General features: G+C 52.8%; 1 protein-coding gene across 19 annotated transcripts in view; it reads right to left on the bottom strand.

The window, feature by feature from the left end:
* Positions 1-15622, bottom strand: part of EP400 (E1A binding protein p400) — a 114226-nt gene that overhangs the window by 30757 nt on the left and 67847 nt on the right. For 18 of the 19 annotated variants that reach the window (XM_082417151.1, XM_082417147.1, XM_082417156.1 and 15 more), the window contains 9 exons: positions 14984-15148; positions 13517-13672; positions 11725-11819; positions 10947-11218; positions 5819-6021; positions 5562-5731; positions 3906-4102; positions 2117-2228; positions 1824-1967 (listed from right to left, as the gene is read on the bottom strand). In XM_082417151.1, coding sequence (XP_082273277.1) covers positions 1824-1967; positions 2117-2228; positions 3906-4102; positions 5562-5731; positions 5819-6021; positions 10947-11218; positions 11725-11819; positions 13517-13672; positions 14984-15148 — 1514 coding nt within the window. The remainder of the gene's footprint in view (positions 1-1823; positions 1968-2116; positions 2229-3905; positions 4103-5561; positions 5732-5818; positions 6022-10946; positions 11219-11724; positions 11820-13516; positions 13673-14983; positions 15149-15622) is intronic. The other variant, XM_082417145.1, reaches the window with a different exon arrangement.

Here is a 15622-nt window from a genome sequence, read left to right as displayed (position 1 = left end):
CGGACCCGGCGGTGCTGCCCTCCGCCCCTAACGCTCCTCCTGGACACCCCACGGCACACCATCTCCGCAGGGTGAGGGCGTGTCACCTCTCCTGTCACTAGAACAGAAGCTGTGTGCAGGGCGCAAGTTCTTTCTCTCAACGCTATACCCCTTCTGCCTACAGCAGTGCCCAACTCACAGTGAGATGTTCAGCCAGAACACTTCAAAGAACCTGTGTGTTGAAACACCACACTGTGCCAACATCTCAGAAACGCACTGAGAAAGAACAGCAAGGGTGTGTAACACACTCAAATCCCTCAAACACACGTGCCTTCAGGCCTCACGTTTCTTCCAGGAACCACGTAAGATACGTATTTTTAAAATTTATTTATTATTTATTTATTTTTGGCTGCGTTGGGTCTTCATTGCTGCACGCAGGCTTCCTCTAGTTGCGGCGAGCGGGGGCTACTCTTCGTTGCGGTGCGCGGGCTCCTTATTGCAGTGGCTCCTCTTGTTGCGGAGCACAGGCTCTAGGCGCACGGGTTTCAGTAGTTGCGGCACGTGGGCTCAACAGTTGCGGCTCACAGGCTTCAGTAGTTGCGGCACGTGGGCTCAGTAGTTGCGGCACGTGGGCTCAGCTGCTCCACGGCATGTGGGATCCTCCCGGACCAGGGCTGGAACCCGGGTCCCCCACACTGGCAGGCGAGTTCTAGGCCACTGCGCCACCAGGGACACCCCATAAGACTTTTAATAATGGTTGAGTGGTCACCTCCAGGACAGGTAACCTACTGTTTCCCTATTATCATTTCTGTTATGAGGTTTCTACAATCATTTCTGTTATGAGGTTTATTTTAGGTCATGCTGTTTGACGTTTTTTTTTTTTTTTTTAAAAACAAACCTGATGCAGGTTTGTTATCTAAAAGAAAACGGTACATCTATCTGTCCCTCCTGATACCGAAACAGCTGTAAGGTATTTCTGTGCAAGTGGCATTATACACAGACAACTCCTGGAAGAAAACGTGAGAGACAGCTGACAGCGGTTGCCTCTGAGAGGGCAGTGAGGGCCTGGTGCAGAACACTTACTTCTCCTTATAAATTCTTGAAGGTTTTTACCACATGCATTTCTCACTTCTCAATCACTGGACGGTCAAGCTTCAAACACAGGGGAGGAGGTGTCCCACAGCCAAAGGCCCCCAGGAGGCAGGACGGGGGCAGGGCCTCGGGGAGGGAAGCGAGGGGCCTGACAGGCAAGCGTGTGCCAGGCCTGCACAGCGGCACTGCCCCAGAGCAGCAGCACGCGAGCCAAGCGCGCAGTCTGCAATCTCGAGTGTCCAGGCCGGAAACGCAGGAGGCAAGATTTCAGTTAGAATCCAAGGCACCATCATCTCAGCGGGTAAGCAACGCAGGAAGGCTGAGTGAGACAGCTGCTATTCTTTTTGGTTCTGTCCTCAGAGTGGGACGCGCATCTCACACTCACGCCGGGGCTCCCTGCAGAGCGGGGCGTCCTCCCCAGCAACGCTGTGACAGAGGAGGTGCTGACACAGCAGGGTCGAGGGGTCGGGGCACAGAGTCACACAGGACGGCGAGGGGTGGCCCGAGAAGCGTGGGTGAAAATGGCGACGGTGGCAGGGTGGGCAGCAGGCACGCGAGGCCCACACCGCTCTCTCGTGCGTCCTTCGCCTCTTTTTACAGCGAAAATCCCCCAAACCCAAAGCAGGGAGGGAGGGGCTGGCAGTCAGGCTCGAGCGACTGGAGCCTGGGGAGGGGGCAGCAGTGCCGCAGAAGCAGCGGGCAGACCCAAAGCTCCGGACCCGACGCTGCAGGCCGGCGCCGGCCACCCTCACCTCTATGAAAGGTCTGGCAATTTTGGGTGCGATGGTTTCTGTGACAGAAGGTTCCTGAGAAAGGACGACAAACTCCTCGGCTTTCACTGGGAAGCCAGTGTCATCCATGGGTGGATAAACCTCAAACAGCTCCTGGATCGTCCGCTGAAACAAAAATGAGTACCACTGAGTTTGAGACCTCCGCATGCGGAACACCGCCAGCGGCCACCCCCTCGACCGTGACACCCGCCCGGCTCCCGTCACCGTGTGGCAACCCCGCCCCCGGCCCCAGGCCTCCTCGTGGACGAAGGTACCTGCGTGAGGAATGCCATGGAGTAGTCGTTTCCCTGCGCAGCCACTTCTCGGATCAAATCTTTGGTTCCATTTTTCAACAACTTCTCTTCAATAGAATTGCCGCTCACGAGCCTACAAACCAAATACGCGACAGCTAAGTCCCCGGGAGCCCAGGACAGCACGAGTGCCACGGTGCCTGGACCACCCGGCAGAACGGCACCTGCGTGGCGTGGCTTGTGAGCCCCACTCTGCGCTGCTTCCTTCCTTCGTGTGGTGCCCAGAGGTGACCATGCCTGTCCCGCCTCCCACATGGCAGGAGGGCGGGCCCCGGAGGCCCGCATGCCACCCACGCTGGCCGTCCACGTACCCCACCGGCCTCCGCCTGGAAAGGCCCCCAGGGGCCTCTGGACCCTCGAGCCCCGTCTCCTTCAGTGCTGACGGTGGCGGGCGGGCGCCCCCGCGTCACTGTGCACCTCTCTGCACTGCGCCCCCAAACGAACCCGTCCGTGTCCAGTGGCTGCAGCCCAAGGATGCACGTCCCCTGGCTCCTGCTTTGTGCCCCCGGAAAGCTGCAGTAACCATTCCCACGCCCATGATCAGCGCTTTCGCTAAAAAATGATGTTAAACTTTACTAGCGCTTTGGGGAAACTTCACCATTTTATGAACCAGGTCTTCCTGTCTAAGAACAGAGCACATCCTCCCGCTGGGGACATCTCTCAGCTTATGCCCTTTCACGATTTTACACTCTACTTCCTACACATCCAGCACCTTTACTGCTAAGGTCATTCCTGAGAGCTTATAGATTGTGGCTCCTGAGAATAAAACGTTTTCCCCATTTCTAGCTAGTAACTGCTAAAGGGCCAATGATAAGGAAGGGATTACACAATGAAACATTATTCATTTATATAAACAATGTACCAAATTTGTATTTATTAACACAGAAACACACTCATAATATACTGTTAAAAGAAAACAGGATTACGCAATAAGACTGCTGGCATGAGCCATCTAAAAAAGTCAGGGAAATGTCTGGAAAGACACACACCAAAATGCTACTAACCGCAGTCTGGGCAGGATACTTATTTTCTCCATGTGCTTCCCTTCTTTTTTTTTTTCTTTTTCTTTTCAATGAACAAGTGATACATTTATAATCAGGAAAAAATTAAAGTCATTTAAACACAGTGTATGGATGAAAACGTCTCGATGGAAACGGCGAGGGTTACGCGTGTGGGCTGGGGTCCCCGTCCCAGGCTGGCCGCCAGGGACCACACCCTTGGTGCCGATCCCGCCCAGAGGTGGCAGGAGCGCAGGGGAAGGGGCGCGGCACGTGCCTGGCACACTCGGGCACCAGACGGGCAGCCAGCGGGGGCCGAGTGCTGCCGCGCTCTCCCAGTCAACACTCCCAGAGCTCAGAAACAATGGCAGAGCCTTCTCTGCTTTCCTCAACTGCATGTCGTTGGCCGCTTATAAGATTTAAATGCTTCCAATAGGGAATTTACAAATTGCTAACAGTAAGTTATGACAATTTCTATCTGAAAATACTTGAAACAACCTAGAACATGAAGCGCCCTCTTAAGGGTCAGGGACTCCAGGAGAAATACAAGTACACGTCGGAAGGACAGCAGTTATGTCTCAGCAGCACGACCCAGTCACCGCTGCAAACAAACTCAGTTACGTCCCAGGCAGATGCTGAGTATAAAGAAAGAACAGACAGGACGGCAGGAATGTGAGCCTGCCTGAAGGCAAGTAAACAGAACGTGGTGGAAGCTTCTGCAGTGCGCTGCAGCCCCGGCCCGGCCGCTGCCTCACCTGTATATGTGCACGTCCTTGCGCCGCCCGATCCGGTCGCACCACTCCTGGGCCTTGGCGTCCATCACCGGGTTGAGGTCGTGGTCGTAGAACACCACCGCGTCTGCCTCCACCAGGCTCACGCCCGTGGCGCGGCTGTGTGTGGAAAGGAGGGCACAGAAGACCCGCCGGTCCCGGTTGAAACTCCTCATCAGGTCCTGAGGTGAAATAAAACCCCGAGTTAGCATTCCTGCCAAACAACAGGAAACCTCTGACGTGTTCTGCTACTTATCAGTTAGAAATTATTCCATAACAAAACTGTTCGGTTTGCGTTTCCTTTGACGCAAGCTCCGTATTCCAATTACACTGGACTTTAGCATTTTATTCTGGCTCTTCGGGCATGTGTGGCATCTCTCACTTACTGGTTGCCAACGCCTCTACCCTGTTTAAGTGTCGCCAGTCAGCAGGTACAGAAAGGAAAGTGTCCGACCCCACCCGACCTGTGCTGTCAGCTCCACGAGTGGGCCCCACAGGACGGCAGTCTCCCTGGGGAGGGATGCGTGCTCGTTCATGTACCCTCCGGCAATGCCAGGCGCTTTACAGCAAAAGCCCCTGGAGTAAGGCCGAGGGAGCAGCCGTCGGCCTCCCCACTCCCGCAGGGCCGCCAGCTGAAGTGGCCTCATTCCCACTTCTCTCCTGCAATGACTTCAGTGCCCAAACAGGCCTTAGCAGGTGTGATCTGCCCTCTTCCTTCAAGAAATTCTCTATATAATTTGTTACATCACTCCGGACAGAACCTGTTACTAAGACTGTGGTGTACTCCTTCCAGGCCTTCTCAGCATGGGGAGGGCTGCCTGTGCTGGACGGCATGAAGTGGGTAATGCGATACACAGGCCAGCAGCTTGTCTGCACTCGGGAACGCTCTGCCTTGATACTAAAACCTGTCCTGAAACGCCGCTGAAGATGGCTTCCCAGTTCACGCCGCGGGACACTCGGGACAGGGCCGAGCCCTGCGGCGCGCAGACCACTGCTGACCCGTTCCCCTACTCCTGGACTGGGGCTTCGCCCCCGACTGGGGCTTATCACAGACATCTCCACCATCAACAACTGGGCATGTGCATCTTTGAGTGCCGCTGAAGGAGACAGCCCTAGATGCACAATTAGCAGGTCAGCTGCATACCCTTCTTCAGGCTCACGACCCACACTGTCAGCTCGCCTTCTAGAAAGTTGTGCTAATTTGCGCCCCACCAGCAGCACACGAGAAAGCTGCTCTCTCTGTGCCTGATGGAATCAAGCTACCCTTAGCTAACCTGACAGGTAAAGAACGGGCATGTTATTTTAACCTGTAATTCTTTAACCGGAGATCAGTCTGGAGAACTTCCCTGTTTTCACGTGGCTGCCTCCCGAAGGACACCCATCTCCTCCTTGTAAGGACTGCAGGTCACCAATTTTGATTCTGAGACATCTAGCCGACTGCATTTCCCAAGTAACAGGACTTACGAAAAAATATCAAAGGATGGAGCTAAAGTCCAAAGACATTAAGAAGTTCTTCCCCTTGTTTAGAAAGCAAGACAACACTGAGTTTGCACAGCTCTGAGAAACCAGGTTAGAAACTGGCGATCAAAGTTAACCCAACTGAGTCATAAACGATAACAAAAGAAATGATTTCTTTCCTACCTGCCGTTGTTCACTGTTGGCGTTTTCGTCAATTCTTATATAGGTGAGATAATGGAAGTTCAAGAACATTTCTAAAATGTCTAACATGAGAACCATCTGCGATAAAATCAGCACTCGCCGTCCTTCAGATTTCAACTTCTGAAGTAAGATAGCTAATGCTTCCAGCTTTCCTATGAAATGAGTAACATCAAGAGCATCTCATAATCCAAAGCAAGTGAATCCGACACAGTCAGCAGTACAGACGGGATGCCTCGTACCTGAGTCAAACTGGACCAGTCTCAGCTCAGGAAACCGCAGTGAGCACAGAGCCGTCACCCGCTGCAGCTGCTGGGCAAAGGGCGCCATGTGCTCCCGCAGGCAGTGTCTGAAGAGCCTCATCTTGTGGCTGTAGCGGGAGGGTGGCCTTGCCACCCACAAGCACGGGGGCGCGGCCACCACCGGCGGGATCACGCACACCACCCTGAGAAGCAGAAAGCACATGTGTCACAGGCGGCGCACCCGGGGCGTCTCCACCGAGCGGCCCCTCTGTCTCAGGCAGCGAAGGCTCGAGAAGGAAGAGGGCAGAACCACCTGGCAGTCGGGAGTCACCAGAGCAGCCAGAGTGCCTAGCTCCAGTCACCGGGCTGCTGGACCACACTATCACAGCAACCACGGGGGTGGGTCCCGACCAGTCCCAGCCAGTGAGGGCTACCCAGATCAAAATGAACAGCGCAGGGCACCCCCCAGGGCAGAGGGATGGGTGCAGAGGCAGCCTGCCGTCTTCTGACGGGAATTCTGGAATGCAGGCACTCTGTCTCCTGGACGGTCTGGGGGAGGATGTGAGCCCTGAAGCTGCTACAGCCACTGTGCCACCAGGAAGGGAGCCAGACTTGGGAGGAGGGGCCCCGCAGAGAGCAGCACCATGACGACTCAGATGAGCCATTACAGCCAACCTGACACCCACCCCCCAACCTGCAGACGCCACCTGCTCCAGAAGAGCCCTTGTTCTGGGACTCAGCACAAGCTGGGCTTGCATGATGACGTGCTACCAACTGCATGCAAACTACAAAACCACTTATGACCAAAGCTCTGATCAATGAAATCAAAGAAGCACTAAATAAATGGAGAGATATTCCATGTTCATGGACAGGAAGATCCAATACTGTCAAGATGTCAGTTCTTCCCGACTTGATCTAGACATTCAATGCCATCCCAGCCAGCTATTCTGTAGATACCAACAGACTGAATCTAAAATTTATATGGAGAAGCAACTGCCCAGAAGAGCCAACACAACACTGAATAAGAAAAAGGTGGAGGACTGGCGCTACCCGACTTCAAGACTTACTAGAAAGTTACAGAATCAACAGCGTGATGCTGGCAAGAGAACAGACAAACAGATCAACGGAACAGAACAGAAAGCTCAGAAAGAGATTCTCATAAATACAGTCAACTGACCTTTGGCGAAGGAACAAAGGTAACACAAGGGAGCAAAGACAGTCTTTTCAACAAATAGTGCTAGAAGGCTTCCCTGGTGGTGCAGTGGTTAAGAATCCACCTGCCAATGCAGGGGACACAGGTTCGAGCCCTGGTCCGGGAAGATCCCACATGCCGCAGAGCAACTAAGCCCGTGCGCCACAACTACTGAGCCTGCGCTCTAGAGCCTGTGAGCCACAACTACTGAGCCCGTGTGCCACAACTACTGAAGCCCATGTGCCTAGAGCCTGTGCTCCGCAACAAGAGAAGCCACTGCAATGAGAAGCCTGCGCACTGCAACGAGGAGTAGCCCCCACTCGCCGCAACCAGAGAAAGCCCACGCGCAGCAACGAAGACCCAATGCAGCCAAAAATTTAAAAAGTAAATAAAATAAACTTATTTAAAAAACCCAAAAAACAAATAGTGCTAGAACTACTGGACATCCACGTGCAAAAAAAACGAATCTAAAAGGGACAACCAGACACTATGTCTTCCTAATGGCAGTACACAGTAACACCTGTTCTTCAAAAAAAACAAAAAACAAAAAATAAAAAGCCCACAAAATAACAACAAATAAACCTGAAGTTGATCAAGCCTCTGGATCTAACCAACAGTTTACAGACAATACAGGGAACAAAGCAGCATGTTAAATTACACCTTGAGGGATCAATCAGCAAATCCAGACTGTGGGAAATTCTACATGGCAAACCACCAGGTTTTCTCAACAAATAAATTACAAGGAAAAAAACGGAGAAACAGACATAGAACCTACAGATTAAAAGACACATAAGAGATATGAATTGATGGCTGTATATCTACCTCATTGTGACTCTGGTTTGAGATATAAAAAAATACTTATGAAATAATCAGAAATGTGAATATGGATAGACATTTGATGATATCACAAAACATCTGCTCTGTGAAAGACAGTCAGGAGAGTGAAAAGACAATCCACAGACTAGAAGAAACTATTTGCCAAAAACATAACTGCTAAAGAACTGTTATCCAAGGACTTCCCTGGTGGCACAGTGGTTAAGAATCTGCCTGTCAATGCATGGGACGGGGGTTCAAGCCCTGGTCCGGGAAGATCCCACACGCCGCAGAGCAACTAAGCCCGTACACCACAACTACTGAGCCTGAGCTCTAGAGCCCGCACGCCACAACTACTGAGCCCGCCCGCCACTACTACTGAGCCCGCGCGCCTAGAGCCCGTGCTCCACAACAAGAGAAGCCACTGCAATGAGAAGCCCGCGCACCGCAACAAAGAGTAGCCCCCACTCGCCGCAACTAGAGAAAGCCCGTGTGTGCAACGAAGACCCGACACAGCCAAAATAAATAAATAAATATTAAAAAAAAAAAAAGAACTGTTATCCAAAATACAAAAAGAACTCTTAAAATGCAACAATAAGAAAACAAACGACCTGTTTTAAAAATGGGCCGAAGACCTTAAGAGACGTGTTAGCAGAGGTAGACAGACGACAAATAAGGACGGGAAAAGATGCTCAGCGTACGCATCATCAGGGAAGTGCACGCACATTGAAACAATGAGGTACCACTACACGTCTATTAACACAGCCAAAATCCAGACCACTGACAGCAGCAGTTGCTGGTGGGGATGTGGAGCAACAGGAACTCCCATTCAGCGCTGGTGGGGATGCAAAATGGTGCAGCCACTTTCAAAGACAGTTCGGCCGTTTCTAACAAAACTAAACATTCTCCTACCGTATGATCTGGTAATCACGCTCCTTGGTATTCGCCCAAATGAATTAAAAACCATGTCCACACAAAAACCTACACATGGATGTTTATAGCAGCTTTATTCATAATTGCCAAATCTTAGAAGCAACCACGTTGTCCTTCAGTAGGTGAACGTTTTTAAACAAACTGTGGTGCTTCCAGATAATGGAATATTATTCAAGGCTAAAAAGAAATGAGCTATCAAGCCATGAAGAGACAAGGAGAAACCTTAAGTGCACATTCCTACGTGAAAGAAGCCATCTGAAAAGGCTGCCTACTCTATGTCCCAACTATCTGACATTCTGGAAAAGCAAAACTAGGGAGACAGTGAAAAGATAAGTGGTTGCCCGGGTTTCGGGGCGGGGCTGGGGGGGAGAGGGACGAGCAGGCAGAGGACAGCGGGGTTTCGGGGCAGTGAAACTACTCTGCATGATCCTCTAACGGCGGGGGCGTGCCACTGTACACTTGTGCGAGCCCACAGAACACCCAAGGCCAAAAGCAAACCCCCCCGCGCACCGCGGACCCTGGGCGCTGACGATGAATCACCGGAGGCGCGTGGGCTGTAACGAGTGCGCTCCTCTGGCGCGGGGCGCTGACGGTGGGGGCAGCTGTGGGAAGGCGGGAACCCTGCGCGCCTTCCCCTCGATTTTGCTGTGAACCCGAGACTGCTCTAACAAACAGCCTTTGTCTTAAAAAGTCATCTGTAACGTCAGAGGAAAAGGAGGAAAGGAAGACAAGTCAGCATCCGAAGCAAGACGAGTGCGTGGAGGGCGGCAACCTCCCTACACAGAGAACGCAGGAAAGAGCTGCTCGTGGAGGCGGCTCCCAGTTCCATCATTTCCATTATTGCTGTTCCTGATCTGAGAGGCCTAAAGTGGACACACCCTGAAGGCCGAGCCAGGGCAAACAAAACAGAAGGGAGAGAAAATACCCTCAGGCTGAACCTAAAAATCAGGCCAAAGCAGTGAATGAAGCTGCAAGCAGGGCCTGACACTCTACGTGGGGCAAAGAGAGACCATGACCTGGGTCTGGCGGGGGAAGGGCTGATACGGCAGGTGGGCCCCAACAGCGTCTGGGCTTCTGTTTCTCTCTCTCTCTCTCTTTTCTTGGCCTTACTGAGCAGCATGCAAAAGTTCCCGGACCATGGATCGAACCCACGTCCCCTGCAGCGGAAGCGCGGAATCATAACCCCTGGACTCTTAAACACGTTTCTCATCATGCAATGGTAAATCATTCCTGTGGTTTCTTAATAAAATATTGTTATTGGGCTTCCCTGGTGGCGCGGTGGTTAAGAACCCACCTGCCAATGCAAGGGACACGGGTTCGAGCCCTGGTCCGGGAAGATCTCACATGCCGCGGAGCAACTAAGACCGTGCGCCGCAACTACCAAGACTGTGCTCTAGAGCCCGCAAGCCACAACTACTGAGCCCACGTGCCACAACTACTGAAGCCTGCACGCCTAGAGCCCATGGTCCACAACAAGAGAAGCCACCGTGCTGAGAAGCCTGCACACCAAAATAAATGAGAAGCCAAAAATAAATAAATAAATAAATTTAAAAATAATAATAATAATTTTTTTTTTTGGCTGCGTTGGGTCTTCGTTGCTGCACGCAGGCTTTCTCTAGTTGCAGCAAGCGGGGGCTACTCTTTGTTGTGGTGCACAGGCTTCTCATTGCGGTGGCTTCTCTTGTTGCAGAGCACGGGTTCTAGGCGCACGCGGGCTCAGTAGTTGTGGCTCGCGGGCTCTGGAGCACAGGCTCAGTAGCTCTGTGGCATGTGGGATCTTCCCGGACCGGGGCCCGAACCCGTGTCCCCTGCATTGGCAGGCGGATTCTTAACCACTGCGCCGCCATGGAAGTCCCTAAAATATTATTTTAAAAGAGCAAAATGGAGAAAGCCGTCTACAACACAATGGTCTGGCCCCCAGCCCTGAATGAGTGCGGTGCTGTGCTCTGCACACAGGCCCAGGCAAGTGGGGTACAGAACTGACCCGCAGGAAGGGGCACACAGGCTCCCGGAGGGTGGAGAGGCCATCTGGTGCCAAAGCTGAAGACTCTGAAACAGATTTCGGACAGACTCCAAGGGACAACCCGGGGAGAAACTCAGAGGAATGAGATGAGTGTCCACAGAAAAACAAAAGCTGCTTGGGTGCGACACAGCGACCGAGTAAAGAACGCTTACAGCACGCTACCTTACCTGTCCATGACGTCCTGGAGGGATTCCTGACGTTGAGTCAGCGACAAAATCAGGTCCCTGTGACTTGTTGAGGGTGGCGTGTACCGGCTCGCAGGCCCAGCCCCCTTCCCATGACCTCCGTCAGGAGCCCCGAGCCAAGGCACCTGCCCTCTGCCGGGCAGGGAACAAACCCCCAACAGGTCTCTGCCGTAGACGGGGGTGCGAGAGCAGCGCCGTTCGTTGACAAGATAAATCTGGTCCAGCCGCTCTTTCAAAAGTCTGGTCTTTTCCTCCTTCATCAAAAACAGGGATGAAAATGGTTACTGAGAAACAGCACGGCCAGTTCCCAGCCTCACCGAGCCCCGTGGGTCCCTCACACACGGTGACCGGCCGCAGAGCACGCGTAGACGTGCGGGGCCTGGCTCCACGGGAAACAGGGACAGAAAAGAGAGCAGAGCAAATGGGCGCCGTTTTCTCGGCCAACGTGTAAAGTATTTCTTGAGACACAGTGAGCGTTTCTAATGCCTGGAAGACCAGCAGAAGAATACAAAAAAATGTGAAAGGTGATTTTTGCAATCCTAAAGCCTGGTTTCATTTCTTTTAGTAGGAAAAGCGTCTTTAAGATCAAAATTCTGTAATTTAGAGAGACAGTGTGTTTTTAGCAGCAAATAAACTGATGCCGCCTCGCAGAAGCGGTTAAGTATCACAACCCTCCCGGGTGACAAGCAGCTCCTGAGAACGACTTCCGTGCATGCAGGGGTGGCGCTGGCACCGTGTGCTGGGGTCTGCTGCCCCGTACCTGGGTCGGCCCGGCGACGGGAGAGGCTGGCTTGGAGGCCACTCCAGGTTCTCCTGCGGCCAGGGGACTGACTGCCACTCGGCCGGGCACACCCACTACAAAGGCAAAAACGAAGGGTTGGCACACAAAGCTACCGGCACGCCCTCCGGAACATCGTCAGCTTTCACTAGCACGTTTCTGGAGTGGGTCAACCGTTCACAACCACCAGTGACGTGCTCCCACTCTCCGGCCAGGGTCTGAGCTGAGCGCCGCGATCTGCCTCCTTCCTTTGGCAGCGTCCGGCATGACCTCAGACCCGCGGTCACTTCCGTCACTGCGCCAAGCAGCAGCCACGCGGGCCCAGCGCTCCGCTGCCCTTGGCATCTCGGCAGCGCTGACCTGCGTGCCCGGGACAGAGGGACGCCAGGGCCCCACGCGGCCTGCCCCCGTCGGCCACGCCACACTGCCCGTCTGACAGAGGCTCCTCCGCAAGGGCCTGCGGAAGAGGCGACTGAGGACCGAGAAGGGGCCACTTGCGGGGAGTGACAGGGAAGGGTCGAGGTGACTAGAACCCAGCAGCCGGACTGGTGTCAGGTCGGGAACCTGGGGCCCGCAGAGCAGGACTGAGCGCCCTCCAGGGAGGGTGCCGGCGGCTGGTGCCAGGAAGCAGGGAGAAAGCCTGAAGAATAGACCAACCGAGTAGAGCTGCGCAGCCTGGCTGGGAGGTAGAGCGGCCGCCAGGCGATCCTGCCAGCCTCACGGCTCCTCCAGCACCCACCCACTGACAGAGCCCAGTGGGGACGGGGTGCAGAGGCCCCGCCCCAGCGGCACCACAGACGACCCAGGGCCCGGGGCTGGGCGGTGACCAGGGATTCCAGTCAGGAGAGGTCCCTGCCGCTTGCACCCATCAACCCGACCCAAGTGCCCGCGCCCGGTGTTTGCAGTGTGGGTGCGTCTGGAGAGCAGGGGACCCTGGCGGGAAGCAGCCCGCGGGACAGGCAAGGAGGAGCACTGGCCGCAGACAGGTCCAGGTCCAAACCCTGCTCCGCTACCTGTCCAAGAACTTCTAGCACGTTCCCTAAATGTATCTGTAACATTAACAAGCAAAGTTTCTCATGATTCCAAGTTTCTTGTCAGAGAAAAACCAAATCAAACATCTAAAGACTGAGTGAGGGTGGATATGTTCAACCAGTACCTTCGGGAACAAAAGAGAAAGAAAAGAAACCAAGCTGACACGGGCCATCTGTGGAAATCAGAGGCGGCCACAACTGGGACTACCGGTTCTGAGGCATCACAGAAGTCATCCGCGCTCCCCACTTGCCTCACAAGCAAAGAAAGTCAGAAAGAAGTTCCAGGGACTTCCCTGGTGGTGCAGTGGTTAAGAATCCGCCTGCCAATGCAGGGGACACGGGTTCAAGCCCTGGCCCAGAAAGATCCCACATGCCGCGGAGCAACTGAGCCCACGTGCCTAGAGCCCATGCTCTGCAGAAAGAGGAGCCACTGCAATGAGAAGCCCGCGCACCGCAACAAAGATAAATAAATAAATTTATCGAAAGAAAGAAAAGAAAGAAAGGAAGGAAGAAAGAAAGAAAGAAAGGAAAGAAGAAAAAAGGAAAGAAAGAAAGGAAAGAAAGGAAGAAAAAATAAGAAAGAAAGGAAAGAAAGGAAGAAAGAAAGGAGGAAAGGAGGAAAGAAAGGAAAGAAAGGAAGGAAGAAAGGAAGAAAGAAAGAAAGGAAGGAAGAAAAGGAGAGGAAAGGAAAGGAAAGAAAGAAGTTTCAAAACCAAGTCTCCTTCCGGCTCACAGCACTCTACCTGGCGGGGTCATGGGCGCGGGGCTTGGGCCGCCGGCTGGGGGCTTGCTTCCCAGGGCGTTCAGGGCCCCCGCCTGAGACACTGTCTGCATCACCACGGGGCCTGGAGGTCGCAGGTAGGACTGCCCGGGCGCGGACACAATCTGGAGGACGCTGCCTGCAATCACATGTGCACGGGGGTCAGTCACGCGCCGAGCGTGCCTTCAACCCCCAGGCTACACCCACTTCCTAAGGTACAGAAACAAGGCAATAAACCGAAAATCCAAAATCAAATTTCCTCCAGTGAGGCAATGCCAAGTTCAGTTACTTGGAGAAAAATGAAACTATTTCATTCACAGTGAAGGAAAACGCCGAGGATCAAAGTCACTTGGCTTAACGTCAAGAAAAAGCTCCTCCACTCCTTGCGATGCCTGACTGATTTCGGGTTAACGCCGCGAGTACCCGCTCAGCATCTGTCACGTCTGCTCGAGGCCTGAGCCAGTCACGGGTTGGAAGGTCCCAGCTCCCAGATCACATACTGGGTGCCTGCCAACCAGACAAGCTGGATGAAGAAATACCAAAATACTCGTTTTTTCTTAGCCCAAATGCTGTGGCTCTATAGCCACTGTTCCAGGAGCCTGCCATTTTCAACCTCTCTGTGATTACGTCTCCTGGCATCTTTTACTCCGGAATCGTCCTCTACAAAAACTGGAGTTCACCAGAAATTTTAAGAGATGACCTCGCTCCTTCGGTCAAAAAACCAGAGGAATATGGAATAAAACCAAACGAACCCGTTTCTTTGCTGCGGGTTTCCTGGGGGCCTCTGCCCTGCTGAGGTGCATGTCCCCAGCGTCCACAAAGAGCACCCCAGACCTGGCTGACACCTGCACCTTCCGCCCCGACGAGCGCCGTGAACGACGACGCATCGGGGGAGGCCGCCTGGGGAGGTGGCCGGACCCCCCCCGCCCCGGGTCCTACCCTCCAGCCGAGCCACTGAGGGTTAACATGAGCTAAACCGCATCCCCTCGTTTCCTCCGAGAAGCACTTACTACACAAACGCAGGGTTCTCAGCCAAAGGCTTGGGAGGGCTTTGGTCTGCAAGTTTTAAAATCTGTACGTAAAAGAAAATAATTTCTCCTACATAAATTGCTAGACCTTTGGCATTTTTAGGACAATTTACCTCACAATGAAATTTGAAAGGAGCAAATATTTCTATTTTGATTTTTAAAACAGGGAACTTTATTCAAAGGGCAGATTTTATTTAAAAACGACTATCCTCTATTTAACGTGTGTCAAGGGCCAGGCCACCAGGTGATTTACCCGTTATCTCCCAAGTCCTCTGAACACCAACGAGGTGAGACTCATTAAGGCCATTTACAGGTGAAGCACCTGTGATTAAGGGGGCCAAAGTCACAGCTGCAGCGGGGAGCCGCCGGGATGCCCCGGTTAAAGCCTTCGTGGGTCACCACCCGTCGTCAGCCAACCCTACCTTGGAGCTGCAGGGGCTGGCCAGCTGTCAGCTGCCGCAGCTGGCTATGTGACAAGGTGAACTTGTTGCCCTGGAACTGAAGCGTCACGGGGCTCTCCGGCTGGGCGACTCGGCTCGGCGGGCCCGCGAGGGAAGCCAGCTGGGCTATTTTGACCACCTCCCCACCTGCAGAGACGCAGAGGAGACGAGAAAGAAAACTCTTGGGAAGAGTTTTCGATTGCTATACTGACGATCACTTGTCACAGAGAATGACCGTCTGTAGCAAACTGAAGTGTCACAAACATTTATTAGGTATTGCTTTCTAACACTTTCAGAAAATATTTTAATAGAAAAGGAAAAACAATTAAAATTAACACCAGATTTTAATGGTTAACTTCATCATAACTGGTAGAAATTTTAGAGTATCAGGTATTAATATAATTAACCAAGCCCTTAAGGAACATTTTGCTTTTCCTTCCAGGCGATAAAAAAGTAGCAAACATCAGAAGTAGCGGAAATGTATTGGTCATACACTTTGAAACTCTCATATCAACCTCTTAACTTCAGAATCCTTTCAGAATGTGAGAAAGTACATGTCCAATTTAGCTCACAGAGATAAACAAGATTTTATCACTATAGATACAAAATAGAGAACTAGCT

The sequence above is a fragment of the Balaenoptera physalus genome (genome assembly GCF_965194825.1).
Source record: "Balaenoptera physalus genome assembly, chromosome: 12".
Lineage (NCBI taxonomy): Eukaryota > Metazoa > Chordata > Mammalia > Artiodactyla > Balaenopteridae > Balaenoptera > Balaenoptera physalus.
This window is presented reverse-complemented; position numbering and strand designations above follow the sequence as displayed.